Consider the following 17,797-nt stretch of genomic DNA (forward strand, 5'->3'; position numbering starts at 1 on the left):
ACAAAATATTTTGCCTTGTATTTTTTACCATTCAGCAACATTGTACATAGTTCAGGGGTGATGAGACATTTTAGGGCAAAAATGAACTTTGTAAATGTAGTATTGGTATTTGTTTATTTAGTATAAAAGGTTTGTGAACACTGTAACAAATACAATTTTTACAAATCCATTTTGAAGAGAAATTGGCATGCATTTATTGGGTTTTTATGCTTTTTATCACTTTGTCCATCAGCTGCTTCACTTCTTTGTGTCTTGTAATTGCCCGGGTAATACAGTCCTGAAGTTTTGCTCCAGTCAGGGGACTTCCACCTAAAAAGTGAAAGAAGTTTGGTTTTCAATTTTGTTTTCTCAAAAACATTGGCTAAATGGAAATATTAATGCCTGCTAATTAGCAGGTTACTATTACTGACTTGGTGTCCAGTTTCTTCTTAAAATACATTTTTTCATTAAGTTAAATATCAACTCGTAGCAGGCAACCTGTGTCCAAGATCTATGGTGTGTTAAACATACCATGAAAACAACGAGATATTTTTGCTGCAGCAGCAGCCAGATACCAAGCAGTACTGCTATTTTTTTTTTAAAGAAATGTAGACTATATGTCAGTAATTTGTTTTAAAAAAAATGAATTGTGTGAAGAAAAATGGTATTTGTTTAGGGTGAATCTAAGTAGGTCCAGTATTAAGATGGAGCCGTGTGCCAAACATCATAATGTTATTATGAAAACAGCCATTCATATACAGAATGTGATTGTGCATGGAGTACAAAATATTTGGGGAAACAAACATGTTGTCTATCCAGTTCGCTTATAGTAATTTTTCCAAGTACCTGGCTTATGAACAGAACACAGCCTGCCTTCTTCATCAGTTACAATTGTTACAGTTCCAGTTGCCAGATCCTCCTCTTCTGCAGTTGGATCAACAATAAGTAATGTGCTTTTAAAAAGAAAAAAAATAACAGATGCAAATTACTGGATTTTCACATACAAAACAGTAGTAAATTTAATTACATCAGCTAGCTTTATAAAAATATTTTAAACCAAATGTATTATAGCCAAGTTTAGTGCTGCTACAAGCACTGTGTAATATCCACTATTTCCTCATCAAAACACAAACTCATTTAAGGAACAGAAAAGGCAGACCAATACAGAACTGTATGCTAGGCTCTGGAATGCGCTTGCATCTTTGCCAGTTTTAAGTGAAACAATCTAAGCGTAAACAGTTGTCAGAACTTGAGTAACCAGCAAAAGGGTTGTGAAGCTGCTATTTGCAATATTAAAACATCTACTGCCATCCCTTGCACCTGCTAGTCCCAGCTAATTAAGAACCAAACAGCAGTGGCATATTATAAATGAGACCCAATTGTTTAGGAAAGGAGGAAAGATTCATTTGATGTAACCAGCTACTTCCACACCTCCACTGTCAGCTTTTCCTCTGCCAATGGATGTGTTCACACAATACTAACAAAATTACTGCTGTTTTGCACAGCATGCCTTCCAACCAAAGATTTCTTGTTTACTGCTTATGTACAATGTACATAAAACCCTTTATCTACAAGGTACTTAAAATGCTTTGAGCGTTGGTTTAAAGGCTGCATGCAATAAATACATTTAAGAGGACAAGCAAATCTGAAGTTCAGTTAAGCTGTGCCTACAAAAACATTTTACACTGCTTTATAGGTATCTTTAGAACCTTTCCCGTCCTGCTGTTTTATTATGATGAACTCTGCACAGTGGCAGTTTACTGTTGAAAAAGAAAATACTAAGGAAAAGTAATCCAGCATATTATAAATACTTCATATTTGGACAAACTCCTGATGAACAGAACAGATTTCTACATTTACATATTGGAAAGAAACTGTCTCTTTAATTTTGGGCTTCACAAACATTTATCCGGGGTAAACAACTGTAAAGAAAAACTGTAGGCATATTTCCAGAACTAAAAGCATGGGGATCAGTACATCCCTAGTTAAAAGTAATTAGGAAAACATATGAACCCACTTCTGTTTCCATTGGTTTCAGTGGGATCAGAATCATGCCCTTCATGCCAAAGACTTCATTCTACATTACAGAGAAAGTTTACAAAAGTATCTATGTGCTTTAACTTCCAGCTTCCATTATCTAATGATTTAAGCAACTAAATATAAATAACTTCTGATAATTGAATTTAGAAGTTTAAGACAGATACAAAAAGGGGCTTAGGCACCTAAAAATAGGATCTATGCAGACACCTAAGTGCAGAAGAGATGCAAAAAAAAAGAAAATCCCCGCTCAGCTACAGCCTAATCCTGGAGCACCTCAAGTAATTTGGGCAGTGACAACTAAGTCCCCTAAGAGGCCTAATCTGGTACACGCGCTACAACACCTACCACAGCAATCAGATTGGGCTCCTCCTAAACTGTTGTCATGCCTTCTTTTTTAAACACAGACAGGGCTGGTTACTACAATCCACCTTATATATAAATAGCACAGTAAAAGCACCTGCCCAGGAAGGGGAACATGGGCTCAGTTCCTCCCTCAGCCCAAGACTATTTAAACCAACATCACCCACTTCCCAGCGAAGTGTCCCAACACCCTGGGATAAGCTCGCCTGGGTGAAGGCACCCCTGTGAAGAACGGTATGGCATAAGACTGGGAGTGTAAGCAAAAAGAAGTCCGACAGTTGCCTAGTAATTAAGGCCCTCTGCTCGGATGTGGGACTCCTCTGTCCTGGTTCCTGCCTCCAGGATTACTTGCTCTTTTAGTCCCATGGCTGTTTAATGCAAAATAACAATTCTTGGAAGTAGATGCATTTTATCATAGCTGCTTGGATGGAGTTCCCAACTGCCACTGGAAAAATCAACATCAAGTCTTTCAGATATAGTTCACGGGCTAGTACAGTTGAAACTAATCAGCTGAAGGTTAAGTGTGCACAGATCAGATTAATTTATCCATTTTATTTATGAAGGCAATTAAACAGCAAAAATACTCCAGAAAGTATCGATGTGATAAGATACTGACCTCCACATCTTCTGATTTCCTTTGGTAACTGTCATTTATTCAGCAATTTATATATTCTGTGTTCTTCTCTGTCTGTCAAAGTAATGTGCTACTAAGGCTGCTGGTTGCCAAGATTATTGTGCAATGGCATCTAATCCCTAGCCTCAAGAATCATGAGTACGACCAGCAGCACCACCAGAGCTGTTGGGCATGGGGTTTAAACTCCTTGGTTTCCCCCACAAGGAGCTTCTTATCTCAAGGGCTCAGCAACCCTGGTGGGATTATATATATGGAACATTTTTATGCCTGGCTTGCCAGGTACCTTACATTGGGTGCATGTGTAGCACCACTGCCTTTTATGGCACAATTAACACACTGATCATGCCACTATATATGTAATATGTACCAGGGCCCTAGAAATACCCATTAAGTTTTTCTACAAAGCTACTCTAACCATTTCATTTACATAAATATATTGAAAAATTGGAATATTGGGGTTTATATCAAACAAATCATTTGCCATTTTGCATTTTAAATGGATACTGCTAAAAATGATTGTAACACTACAGATAGGCATGCATACAGTGTTCACAACATCAGCAGCACTTAAATGCATTGGGGGGGTGTTCAGAAAAATTAAAAAATAAAAAAATCAGTATGGCTTCCAATTCCTATGAATTCTAAGTGGGGGGGCGGGGACCCAAATGAAGGATTTCAAGTAGAGTCAAATTTCAGCTTGATAATGCCAGACCATTTTAGCTGTAAGGATGCTAACTTGGACAGCCTGGCATATTTCCAAGCAAGTTACTACATTCTCTCTCTCAACTCTTAGGAATTTCAGCAAAAAAGTTAAGAATATCTGTTTTTTAGTACTATGAACTAGTGAAAAAATGACACCTTTTACACTAAAGTTGGCTCCATTTTGGTTGTGGATGTAGTGTTTATTAATGTTTGTGTTGGTAAAACTTTTTAGGATGAAAAGTATTAGATAACTATAGCAGGGAAATCATAACTAATATTTAAATACTTACAGTGTGATTAACCTGTAAAGTCAGAATCCATCTAATCCAGGGAGCCAGATGCTGGTTCAGAGAAGTGAAGAACTTTGATAGTTTTACTGAACATCTGCTGCTGTTATAAAGTAGGCAAGAGTTTGACATAGCCCAGAATTTAAGTAACAGATGCAATGCCAGATATAATGTCAGTTTGCATGGGTTCAATGGCAAAACTGCATATGGATTCTTCAGCAGCTTCTCAATGAAATCATCTGGCTTTCCATCACTGTATTTGCCACTCCGTAATTGTTTTAATAGTACACATTTTACCAAGAGTTACCCACTTACTCATCAAATATAGCAAACGATGTAGCAACTGGATACTTCCTGATATTCAAAGGAGTCTTCTGTTTTAAGTTAACTTCTGCTAAACCAGTTTCTTCATTTATAGCAACTGCTGGTAACTGTACTGGAAAAGAGATTTTGGCTGTTGTAATTCACATTTTACATACAAAAGGAATTATTTATAAACTCCTATACTCTAGTATCCACCAATCTGAGAACCTGCAACTCCTACTGGTGGCAGGCCCCAAACTAATTAGTAGTGGACATCTGTTTTCTATAGATATTTACGAATTCTGCTGTTATGAGGCAAGGAAACAAGGATTTTTTTTTCTTATTTGAACAACTGTACAGTTGGCAGAGATGTTCAACAAGCTTTTGAGCACAGGCGTGCTTCTTTAGGTCTGGGCACTTATCTTAGCATAAAAATTAATTTCAGAAAAAAATTCAGTCACTCTACTTCACAAGTACATTACTTACATCAGAAAGCATAAAATACTGGATTACAAATCTGACCATATTTTAAAATTCTAAATGTATTCCTGTTTTGCATCTTTCTACACTTTAATAGGAAAAATAGTTACAAATAGAACCGTGTCCAAAGTACTAATTTAATCATTCTTAAAAGCAAAGATTTAATCATACTAAAGTAGGTATATTCCTTAGCATTTTATTCCTCAGTGAGTTCCCGTTACAGAACAGATTATATTTTAAAACAACTTAACTTTTGAAAAAAAGTCTTTTCGGTTTCTAAAAACAAGAATACATTCTGTTTGCAATGCAGATATGTAATTCTCCATTAATAATATGCAACTTTTCCTAAATTAAAAAAGTTAAACACAAAACACAACTTATTTAATAAAATCTTAGTTTGCCAACATTAGATATATAAAATGAATATACTGCCTTGTTAATATGTATTGTAAGAGTGTGTGAAGTGGGCAGTATTTGATTTAGATTTGGTCTAATTTGGGGGACAGCAATGCAATTCGCTGATTTGGATCACTGTCCTGTTTCGATTTGGCCAAATCTGAATCTGAAGATTCAGTTTTGATTTGGAGAATCAGTGACTCGGCCATAGATACAGCTTTATATGTTTTTTCTACATACTGCAAGGTATCAAGCGCGACTCGGGAACAATGAAATGGTAGGGCAGATGGAGCATCCCACAGGAGTGCAGATGAGTCACCCGTGCGCGCCGCAGCATACCTGGAAGTGGACTGCAAGTACTTACAAATATATAAAGCTGTGTCTATGACCGAATCGTTGAATCTCTCTGAATTGAATCAGAGGCTTCTGATTTGATTCTGAGATAATAGGTCTCCTGATTCGATTAGGATTTGGAGATTCAGCTGCCAAATCGGGTGACTCTCCTCCAAATCAAATCAGTGATGGAAGCTTCACACAGCCGTAATGTACTGATTATACTTTTACTTAGGACCAATGGTAGAAGATCCAGAATTCTGGCATAAAGAAGAACTCCATGATACAATTAATTAACAGTCCTGTACAAAGTTAATACAATGGGCATAAAAATCATATATAAAGAAGATAGCCCATAGTTTGATCAATTATAAGTATACAAATCAATGGCATTTAGTGTTATTTTTCTACTGTATTTATAGTTTCAGTAGTTCAAAAAAAAGGAGTTTTAATAGTGACCCTGCAGTTCCTGAAAAAATGAACGGCCAGTTTGCTAGTTAATTATAAGTCAAATGATCACTAATTAATTTTGGGATAAATCTGTTATCAGCTTGCGATTTTTTATCTTTATTACACTTACCATTTTTTAAAGCTGCTAACAAAGCAAATGTGCAGGCATCTAAAATGTTTCCATCGTAGTCCAAGCATATGATATCACAGTATAGCACCCATGCAAGCTAAGAAACAAAGTTTGCAGATTTAAGACAAGGATAGCCTTTGAACCCTTGGTACCACGCTAACTCAGGCTACATACTAACACACATTAAGCTACCAAACCATCCTCTGATCTTTCAGCAGCAAAAGTTACACGCAATTATACATTATATATTTACTTCAGAAAAACTGCAGATGTTCTAAACAAAATGTTCTGTCTGCAAATAAACTGTTTGTTGCTGAATTGTGGACAAACTTATCAATGGAGATTGAGGTCAACCTCCACTGGAAAAGTCTGGGTAAGAAATTCACTTAATATTTAAAAAGTGTGCATGCATGTGTACACAAACACACATGCTTGCAGCTGTTAAGACACAATCTAAAAAACAAATATAATTTGTTCATTCTACACTGGTGTGAATGTGCATGTTTGAAGGTGCAAATCTACCCTGCCTTCTGCCTGAAAAAAACATCACTATGATCCACTAAATTGTACAAACTTTGAGCACAGCAGGAAATACTTATAATGTAGTTTAAGAGACATGTGAATTGACAGATGGCTTGGGCACAAAAAGTCTGAACCACAGATAGATAGATGTAGCGCAGACCCTTTCTTTATTCCACATCTCAAGACACTGTTATTGCTGGAACATCTTAGTATCAAGCAGGTCTAGTTATTAGACTAACCTGATTGCCTTTATGACCAAGTAACTAAATCCTTGGATGATGGTGTCACTGTGGACGTAGTCTTTCTAGACTTTAAGAAGGCCTTTGACACTGTCTCTCACCCCATCCTCATCAATAAATTAAGCAACTGTGGCACTGATGCCTGCACAGTTGAATGGGTAAAAAAAACTGGCTGATACGCAAACTGGCGAGATGTGAGCAAGGTGGACATACTTGAAGGGAGAGAGAGGCTGCACATAGATTTAGACAGACTACAAAAGTGGGCAGATGAGAACAGGATGGGGTTCAATGTAGACAAATGCAGGGCGCTGCACCTTGGGAGAAGGAATTCACAGCGTATGTACAGGCTGGGGAGTTCCGTCCTCGAAAGCACAGAGGTGAAACGGGATCTTGGAGTCATTATTGACTCCAAGATGAACATGAGCCGCCAATGCCAGACCACAGCCAGCAAGGGCAGCCATACCTTGTCATGCATCCAAAGGTGCATCTCAAGTCAGTCCAGAGAGGTGATATTCGCCCTCTGTGCGACACTGGTCAGGCTGCAGTTGGAGTACTGCATCCAGTACTGGGCACCGCACTTCAAAAGGGATGTGATCAGCCTGGAGAGGGTTCAGAGGAGGGCCATCCGCTTCGTGAGAGGGCAGCAGGACAGGCCCTATGAGGCAAGACTGAGGGACCTAAACCTGTTCAGCCTCAGCAAGAGGCAGCTGAGGGGGGGACCTGGTGGCTGCCTCCAAACTCATCAAGGGAGATCAACAGCAAATCGGTAGAGTCCTTTTCTCCCCAGCACCACCTGGGGTGACAAGGAACAACAGTAATAAGCTGATGGAGAATAGGTTTAGGTTAAATATCAGAAGGCAGTATGTTACAGTTAGGGTGGCCAAAATCTGGAACCAGCTTCCCAGGGAAGTGGTCCTTGCCCCTACCTTGGGCAAATTCAAGAGGAGGTTGGATGATCACCTGTCTGGGGTCTTGTGAACCCAGCATTCATTCCTGCCTGTGGAAGAGTTCAGGCTAGATGATCTGTTCAGGTCCCTCCTGACCCTAGCTACTATGAAACTATTATTTCTGTATTAAAAGTGTTGTTTTTTTCAGTGAAAAGTCATGGGGCCAAGGTTTAACTTAACCAGTTTAGCCTGTCTACACTGGTTTTGGTATACTTTTATTGGTATACTTTTATTTACATGAGCCAACAGCTTCTGACAACATCTCCCTAAATCACAGCCAAAACAAACACTATAGGTTTGTTATAAGCTCATATGAACAGTAGCTTTGCAGGTACCCCTGCTGTGTTATGTTCTTTATACACTTCCCTTAAAAAAATCCTACTGATTCCTATAACAAAAGCAGGAAAGACAAAAACCAAATGTAATTTTATATTAACTCTTCATAGACCCATAGAAATTCCCATGTTTTATTGGACTCACGGTCTAGCTAGTCTATTATCTTGTCTCTAGTGGTGTTCAGTGTTAGCAATGGTGCATCACGGAAGATGTATAATGGAAGCAGCTTCCTTTCTATTTACAGAGAGGAAGTGCCAACTATAGCACTGTTTACCCTCTAGAGAGGTCTAATCCCTTGTAGATGAAGACTGGTTTAAACCCTTCCAAAATTGTTTTTAAATTGACTTATAATGTTGTAACTATTATGATACTATAATGCTTGGACTCAACAGCATCCCCAGCTGCATAAAGTACACATGTAGTATTAATCACAGTACAATATTTGTTTAAAATGCAGTCACTCTACCTTATTTACGTGATTCTAAGACAAGGTTTTTCCTCCCCCATTCAACATGGAGGAAACCAAGCCTTGTCTTAGAATCAAGCATAAAGTAAGAACTCAACACCCATGTTCTGTGCTGCTCTCTGGCTCTATGCTGATTCCTTCTACATTCTCCAACTCCACTGGGATCTAAGGAGCAGTGCAGGCTGCAGCACAGAGCTAGAGGGTGGGAAAGGAATCAGTGAGGAGCCAGAGAGCAGCATATGACCCAGCAATTTGCTGCTCTGTCCTATACTGCTCTGTCTCCCTGCTGAGCCAGGGTATGGTGAGGCAATCAACCCAGAGCCAGAGAGCAGCGTAGGACCCAGTACCAAATCCCACACTGCTCCCTGCCTCCACACTGATTCCCCACTGGGAGCCAAGAAGCAACACAGGACCCAGTGGGAAACCAGATAATGGCAAGGGAATTAGTGTTGGTTCCTGCACTGCTTTCTGGCTCTGCTAGTTGACTCACGGCTCCCTGGCTCTGAACAGATTCCTTCATTGCTCTCTGACTCCCTGCTGAGCCAGGGAGTGGTGAGGACCCAGCACAAAGACTGTGTGGGGGTAGATAGCAAGGGGGCAGGCAGCAGTGGGGGCAAGTGGCTGTTGGGGGGGAGGGGCAGGTACAGGCACCAAAGGGGGGCGGTAAGGGGGAGTCATGGGTCTGAGGTCAAGCCCCAGACTTGACTCCCACTGCTTGCCCTCCTGTTGCAGTGGTTGTGGGCTTGAATTGACAGTCTTTTAACCCTCCAAAGCTTAGATTCTGTCCATGGGAAGTTGTTATAAGAAATTTATAATTTTCCATGGATAGAATTTGATTTTTTGGGAGTCATCATAAATTCAAAGTTGTCCTGGATTCAAGTAAATAGTCTCCCCCATGGATATGGATTTGTATTCAGGTCATATAACAAATGCCCAGGCTGCGGGGGGGGGCGGTCAGACTTGAAGATCTACAAGGTCCCTTCCGACCCTACTTCTATGATTCTACGTGATTATTAGATTTTAAATACAACCCACAAGGAATCTACAAGTATCAAGATTAACACAAAACAAAAATCAGAGTTCAGTGTACCAAAGTTTTTTTTTAAACCAACTAACAATAAGTCCCCTTCATTCTGAGATACTGCTTTTAGCAGCAAGACTTTGCTTACCTTGCCATTCACAATACACAGATCTTCTTTCATTATTATCTGTGAGCTAAAATAAAGAGAAAGAGTAAGTCAGGAAATCAAATTCCTGTTGCAGTTTGTGTATAATTAAAGCATATTATAATATTTCTTACTTTTCAATTACATCTGCAATGAACTGGCTGACTGCCTGAGCCTCTTCCCCTGGAGGGCCGGGACGAAATCTTGCTGAGCAGAGGGGTGGGAGATCCACATCAGGAACTAGAAATCATAAGTCTTTAGTCATTAACTTAACACAGAAAGAATTCTAATATTATAATTATAATAAAGAAACATTATAGATAAAGCAATTTATGGCCTTGATCAGTACAGCTTTGCAGGCATTTCAACTAAAAGCCAAGGCCATGAGTTTGGAGATTATTCAAATCTCTATACTTTTTCTTCCAAAATTATAGGGCAACTATTCAGGGCAAAAACCATTAGTCTGTGTTCTACTGAATTAGTTGTATATTTCTGGCATAATTAAATACTTGTACTGTACATTTCATGGTTAAAGTAAAGCTATCACAAAAAAGTACTCTTACTATATAGTACTCCCAACTGACAAAGTTCACTGGAGCGTCCGTTACCTGATACGATCTATTCGTTCTATTTTCTATCATGATTTGCTGTTCTGGACATAAAAGAAGTTCATCCACAGAAAATATAGGATATAAACCAGTTTTCTTAAAACAATGATTCTCAATCAGAAAGTGACAGCAAATGTGATCCACAAAATAAACCCAGAGATTTCAAACAGAAATCCATAGCTGTGGTTTCCAAATTCTTTGCAACAGAAAAAAATGCTCTATTACCCTTTAGAAAATGCCTCCTCTTAGTTTTCACTGTTTTGGCTACAGAAAACTCTCTCAAGTCTATCCAGATGTGCCTTGAGTCTAAAAAGGTTAAGAATCACTATTCTAAGACACTGTATTTTGGAAATTCCTAGTTAAAGACAGTTTAGTTCAGTAGAAAACCTGTCTCAAAAGGATGACAGCAAATAGATTCTTATTTATTTCAGTTGAATTCCATAGAATTCCAGAGAATAAGTGGAGATTCTGTGTTGCTCCAAGTAGCTTTAAAGTACTCTTAAAACTGAGGGACAGATAACTCTATGAAGTGCTATAAATCAGTCTGAACCATATCAGTCTGCTCATGTGTTTCCCTCCAAGCTCAGAGCCTAAATCAGTAAAACTCCCACTGAGTTGGATCTACTTTTATACTTACTTCTCTTGGTGTTTCTGAAGACTATGTCGTTCTTGGTTATCATCAAAACACATGGAACTATATCATCTATTGCAGCCCTTTTCCACCCATTACACTTCTCTTCTGTCAAGGTGTCAAACATTTCTCCACTAAGAGGTACCTTTAGTGTAGGCCCCAGCCTACAATAACCTACTTTGGCCATCAGTTTGCTTACCCATCTCCCCAGACACCTGCTGTTCCCATTGTTTCCTGGCTGTTTGGAGAGGCTGACATTAAAAGGGGCAAGGTAGCTTGTATAAGGAACTCAAAAGAGTTTGGGGACATTCTAACATGGAGAAGGTAGAATTAATCCTGCCATGTTCTCCCAGCTGTTGCTAGAAATTCAGAACACCAAAATTAGCAGCACATATCCAACTGTCAAACTAACTCTAAATTTAAAAAAAGCCATTGTAAGTCACCTACCTTGAAACTGATTCTGAGTGCTATATTACAATGTTTTAAATCCAATATTCTTTGAAAAAAATATTTGCTACTGAAATTGGTTTCACCTAGTGATTAAAACTATTTTGTTAATATGACTAGTGGTTTCAAGAAAAATAGGCAGAAAACTAACAAAATTAAAAGCTTACCAATGTATCCCTTATTTGTGGCATCAACTGGAGGTGCTGAAAACTCCTATAAAGCAAAGATCATAACAGCAACTCAGGATAACAGCATAACAGCAAATTTCATATCTGAGCAATATCTTGAAAAGATTTATTGCAAAGGTGCTGAAAAGAATTTATAAGTTCAATTTCTAGAACGGATCCTCAGATCTTTTTTTATTAAATTTTATTTTCCTAACACTCTACAGGTTTCCCTTGATTTATACGGTATATACGTTCCTGGAGAACGTCACATAAATCAAATTCGCATAAAGCAAATCTACTTTATAATGTAAGAAATAGGGATAGGTTCCCCTGTCAGCTGCTCCCGGGGCTGGCTGGGGTGAGTGCAGACAAGCAGAGCCCTGGGCAGTGCGGGGCACAGCACTCACCCCAGCCCTGGGGCCAGCAGCCACTGCAGACTTGGGCCAGTCCCAGGCTGCTTTTGTCTAGCAGCAGGCGCCTACTCACCCCTGCTGCAGCCCTGGTAGTAGTGGATGCCGCCTGCTTGCAGCCACTGGGCTGCACCATGCTCCAACCCCACCGGGGCTCCACTTCCCCCAGGCACCATGCCCTGGATCCCCGGCATGACGGAGTCCAGCAGCTACAAGCAGACGGGTCTGCCGCTCCCAGGGCTGCAGCAGGGGCCTGCAGTTGCCTGCAGTCAGACAAGACCAGACTGGGGCCAGCAGCTGCTGCAGACTCAGGGACTCCAGGCTCTTCTCCACCCCAGCCCCAGCTGCAGCAGCCCCAGGAGCTGCCAGTACCAGCTGCCTGTACCAGGGCAGAGTGCAGCCCAGCAGCTACAAGGAGCTGGCATTGGCCACTCCCTAAGTGGGGACAGGCAGAGGCCCGGGTGGTTCAGGGCATAGTGCAGCCCAGCGGCTGCTGGCAGCTCCAGGGCCGCTGCAGCCGGAGCTGGGGTGAGCGCCGTGCCCTGCACCGCCCAGGGCTCCATTTGTCTGCACTCGCCCCAGCCGGCCCCGGAAGCAGCTGACGGGAACCTAACCCTATAAGTAGATTCTCTTTATGCAAATTTGATTTATGCAGCATTCTCCAGGCCTATGCCGATTGCATATATGCAAATTTATCTTGCATATAACAAATTTCAGGTACAAAAGGGTCATTGCACAAGAGCATACTTGCATAAACCAAACCCACATAAATCGAGGGAAACCCGTACTTAGTTATAGTCATTTCTTTAATGAATTCCTTGTTGCATGTGTTATAGGCATTACAACTAGATCTTTTAATAACACCTTGTTCTTACATAGCACTGTTCATTAGTAGATATTAAAGTGCTTTACAAGGAAGGTAAAAATATCATCATCTGAATTTTACAGGAGAGGAAACAGGACACAGACTTGCACAAAGTCATCTGGCAGGCCAATAGAAGAATAGAGAATAGACCCAGTAACAACTCTTCTGAACTGCATATCACCTGAAAGAGGGCAGTGTGCTTATTAATCAATACTCTCTGCAAAACAAAATAACTAGGTAGGCAAAAAAGGTCTTTGTTTACTTTAAGAACAAAACAATTAAATGTATAAAAGCCTGTTTTCTATACTGTATTATAATTTCTAACTATTTGTATTTCTCAGACCTGAAAATAAACCATATGAAGAAATATCATTGTTTCTGATTAGTAGATCATTAAAACTTCCCAAGCTTGTTTCTTCTAATAAACAGAGATTTTATTCACTAAATAATACTAACTGTTGTTATTTCTCAGTCTAAAATGAAAGTAAACATACCGCTTTGATACCACATATTACTGTGGTATTTCCCAGCTTCACTAAGGCAGAGCCATCTGCAGTAGTAATGGAACCTGAAGAAAGAAAATGTTAAATAATATAAGTTATCTATTTAAGCAAGTTCTCAAACACACTATCCAACTTCACAATGAGAATTCCTCATCTTAGCTTCCTCACCATTCACTCAGCACAGGATTCATAGAATGCTGTAAATCTCGGGAAATTCTAGAAATGAGTGAAATCTGACCGTACCATAGGTTAAGAGTACCACGGACTATCAAAAACTGTTCCTGTTTACTCCGTTTGATTTTTGTTTGATACTCTTGTAAGATGGCACACTTTTGAATTTGTACCATAATCTAAATGCATGTACCAGCATTCTCCAATATCTTGTTTGCTTATTTGAAGGACAATGGTGCTATTTTCCTTTCAGTCCAGTTCCATAATCATTTTATCTGATTGTATTTTAATTCACTGCTGCATTAGTTATACTTCTGTTTTCACTAGCAAGGAGTTAGGGATTCATTTCCTCTGCATTAGTAGTTGCCAAAATTGTGCGAGCTGACACCTTCATACCAAGCAAATGGCAAAAGCAAGCTACATGGGTTCTAAATCCCCTGGATTCAGTCAGGAAAGAACATACCCATAACAGAAAATGAAGAACACAGCCATGTTCTGAGCATGGCCACCAAGTCCTGACTGGGAATGGAAATCAGAAGAGGCATACTGGAGATAGGGCCACAAAATGCAGCACTGTGGAGATTCTGAGTAATGCTGTGACATAGTTTGGAAAGGTGCTGTTACTTAAATTATCAGCCAACATTTTCTAAATTAAATTGGGTAGTAGTGCAAGTAAAAAGAGCACTGCTGAGTAGCCAGGAGCAGCAGGAAGCAAAGATCACTCAAAACTACTCCTGGAATGCATATTATATACTGTCCATTAGAGCCTCAGTACAGAAACAACACTTCGTATTTTGATATCTGATACTGGGAAAACTGATTAGCTGCTCATAATATGCTCCGAATGTAAAACCCAATTCAATTAAAAAGCTGTCCCCAACACGTTCCTATCACTTACCTAAGTTGACAGTGGTCGCTCTGAATTCACCTAACTCTCTTCCATCAGGACGGCAGTTCTCTTTCTAAAAGATAAGAGTCTGAGTTAAAAACATTTTTGTTAAATAGTACAATCAATATACTAAATATAAATACCAGTTTATCTTCTAATATCAACTTGCAACTGCAAGACAAGCTCTCTAAAATAAGCTCAAAGATTTTGCTTCAAGGCAAAGTACTGCAGACCAGATCCACAACAGGAGTGAAACTTCACAGCTAAATTCAAAACTGCAATCCTCAAAGTCCCACTCATAAAACACCTGAAGTCCACACATGCCAAATTACTGACAGTAAAGTTCTACAAGCACCCAAAAGTATGCTTCTAGCATAGAATAATAGAAAATTAGGTTTGGAAGGGACCTCAGGAGGCCATCTAGTTCAACCCCCAAGGCAGAGCTCAGCCACATGTGGAGCGCTGCAGGGACAGCCGCCAACCGGACAAGCTGTGCTGCACACAGCCCAACTTCCCTCCCTCTCCCCCACCACAGGGTAGGGCGTGCAGGGAGTGGATCACACCTGTCCCACTCCTGGACACCAGGGATCCTGGTTTTCCGTTTCCCACAGAAAAACAAAGAAAACCACAGATTTCCCATTTTTATCAGAGAAAACACAGATTTTCCCTTTTAGAAGAGAATCCCTCAGATTTCCCCCTTTTGCAAAGAGCTTGGCAGACTGGCAGAGTTCCAGCCTACAAGAGCTGTTTGTAAAAGTGGTGGGGAAACCCTCAACCCCGCCAGGAGGGGAAGGGGGGGGTCAAGGCCAGGGCCCAACACTCACACTTACTGAAGGCTGCTCCAGGCTCACTCTTCTTGTGGGAGGTAAGTGGGGCTTGGGCAGGGCTGTGGGGGGAAGCTGGCTAGGGGCTGAGGGAGCACAGAGATTTACAGCTAGCCAGGCACTCTGTCCAGGAGGGGGTTTGCAACCTTCCCACTCCCGGCTGGAGTGCTGGGCTGGCTGGAAACCCTCACCACTCCCTCATCCCCCAGACGGCTTGGGCACCCCCCAGCCAGGCACTCCAGCCGGGAAGAGGGGTTTGCAGCCAGTCAGGAGTGGCGGGGGTTTGCAGCCGGCCAAGCACTGTGGCCGGGAGCGGGTAGGCTGCAAACACCCTCCCAGCCAGAGTACCTGGCCAGCTGCAAACCCGGGCCTGTAAACGCTGTGCTCCCTGCTCTGCTGCCCTCCCCCACGCTCTCCAGAGCTCAGCATCTGCGACTGGCATGGCAGGGCACAGCGGGGCCACACACAAAAGCTGACTGCCGCTGCAAGCTCCATGCCCACACTTCCTCTACATGCACAGGGGCTGTGCACATCCAATCTGCCCACACCCCCCACACAGATCTGGGGGGTGCAGGTCCCCCTCTGTCCCCTAAAAGTGCACGCTGCCACCGGGACCTGGCCCCGCCCAAGCCTGCAGGAGGCAGCAGCAGCGGGGAAGCCAGCTCATGCTCCTGCTGTAGCAGCCACTGCCTTCCATTGGGGGCAGGGGGTTGCAGACCTGGATCCTTGGCCCCTGGCCCCATAGCCCTGGCAGCTGGGGGCCCCCTCCAGCAGGGCTGGGGGGCAAGAGGCACAAGCATGGCCTGCAGGCTGGGGGGGTGGGTAGTGAGGGATACCAGCAGGGCTGTGGGGGGCATTTCACCACAGATTTGGGAATTTTTATCAGAGAATTTGCAATTTTTTTTTATCACAGATGACCAGGCTCCCCACCAACCCAAAGCCTCATAGGAAGTTTTAGTGAATTGGGGGAGCATGGGTGGCGGGGGAGGACAAAGGGGGCTGTTTCCTGGCCTATGACAGTTCACCAAAACTCCCTATGTGGCCCTTGGGCACAAATAATTGCCCACCCCTGGGTTAAGTGCACTCAGTCAGGATTTAGGAAGCCTGAGTTCAGTCCCTGTTTCTGTTTCAGGGGATTCAATGTAAGCATCAGGCTACAAACTATTCTCAATTGGGAGCACTCTCTTGCCAAAACTGTTCCACTCTGCATACTATCATAAAAGATTTGTTGCGTCAGAGACAGCTTTGCTTGGTGTGCCTTATTAATATAGATTCAAAGTCTGACTTTTTCAAAGCACAATTAATAGTATTATTTGCTATTTGTGCTGTAGCACCCATGGTCCCCACTCTTGCCCAAGATCCCAGTAAGCCAAAATCAGGCTTATGTCCTGTACTAATTTAAGCACGTCTAAACCTTGCACACATCAGGACTCCCTTTGAAGTCCATAGTACTATTTGTATGTCAAGTCAAATGCCTGCAGAGTAAGAGCCACAAAATAGAAGAGTCTGAACACTTTCTTCTATTATAGGTTTGAAGGACAATCCAAAGCTAGGGATGTACAACACAGTCCATCAGATCAAGCCCAGTGATCTGCCATAATTCTTTATTAAACCACTATACTAAATGAAAAAGGATGTGAAAAATGAATGAGTCCTGTGTCCTCACTGTACAACAGATTGTTCAAGTGTGCATGTGACTGCATATGCAGTCATTACCTGGCTGTACACATGGCTAAGGGCTTATATCTGATCAGAGCAGATCTACCAGTAACAGCCACCACTGGAAAATGTATTTTACAAATGGTCTTCAGAAAACTTTTGAGTTGTGCAACCTTGCCAAAACCCTACTGTGGTTTCTATATGAGTTAAAGAGAACAACAGAAAAGAAAAAAATATTTTCAGTCTACACAATTTAGGCATGTATAATGCTTTACTCACCAAAAATCTTCTGTAGTACTCCAAAGGTTCCACAGTTCTAGAAAAAAAAACAGAAAAACAGAAAAATTCTTATGGAAAAAGCTGTTTTACAAAACTGAATTGGCAAAAGCCTAGCAAGAAGCTTAGTGCTTTGTGGCTTAGCAAAGTTTGACAGTCAAGTCCTGTCTGTCTGTTGCCCATGTTGTGATAGAAACCTAGCCAGCACTACCAACAACATACTAGAATACTCTATCATGATTTTTCTGATGGATTTGAGACATGAACTCAGATTCTAGAAAGACGGTGGCTCTGAAAATAGGAAGGGCTCAGAAACAATAATGTTTGGCAAACGGGGAACTTTTTTGTCAATCACCCACAACAGAGTGGTCTTTTGTTCAATTCATTCATTTTAAAGCATTACATTGGACATCTCTTCAAACTAACATTACTGAGGGAGGTGGAGGAGAAGATGATCATCAGTAGCAAAACTATGCCTGAAAATAGTTTCATAGTTTCTAGGGTCGGAAGGGACCTGAGCAGATCATCTAGTCTGACCCCCCTGCCATGGCAGGAAAGAATACTGGGGTCAAATGAC

At 41.3% G+C, this 17,797-nt stretch overlaps 1 protein-coding gene across 1 annotated transcript in view; it reads right to left on the minus strand.

The window, feature by feature from the left end:
• Nucleotides 1-97: 97 nt before the first annotated feature.
• Nucleotides 98-17,797, minus strand: part of EXOSC8 (exosome component 8) — a 24,558-nt gene continuing 6,858 nt past the window's right edge. Inside the window, exons 2-11 of the mRNA XM_019530056.1 lie at nucleotides 17,224-17,260; nucleotides 14,471-14,534; nucleotides 13,393-13,466; nucleotides 11,624-11,669; nucleotides 9,905-10,010; nucleotides 9,774-9,819; nucleotides 6,095-6,191; nucleotides 4,318-4,438; nucleotides 826-932; nucleotides 98-309 (exon numbers count right to left, since the gene is read on the minus strand). Of these exons, the coding sequence (XP_019385601.1) occupies nucleotides 194-309; nucleotides 826-932; nucleotides 4,318-4,438; nucleotides 6,095-6,191; nucleotides 9,774-9,819; nucleotides 9,905-10,010; nucleotides 11,624-11,669; nucleotides 13,393-13,466; nucleotides 14,471-14,534; nucleotides 17,224-17,260 (814 nt within the window). The 3' untranslated portion in view covers nucleotides 98-193. The remainder of the gene's footprint in view (nucleotides 310-825; nucleotides 933-4,317; nucleotides 4,439-6,094; nucleotides 6,192-9,773; nucleotides 9,820-9,904; nucleotides 10,011-11,623; nucleotides 11,670-13,392; nucleotides 13,467-14,470; nucleotides 14,535-17,223; nucleotides 17,261-17,797) is intronic.

This window comes from Crocodylus porosus, unplaced genomic scaffold (genome assembly GCF_001723895.1).
Source record: "Crocodylus porosus isolate Cpor-Errol unplaced genomic scaffold, CroPor_comp1, whole genome shotgun sequence".
Classification (NCBI taxonomy): Eukaryota; Metazoa; Chordata; order Crocodylia; family Crocodylidae; genus Crocodylus; species Crocodylus porosus.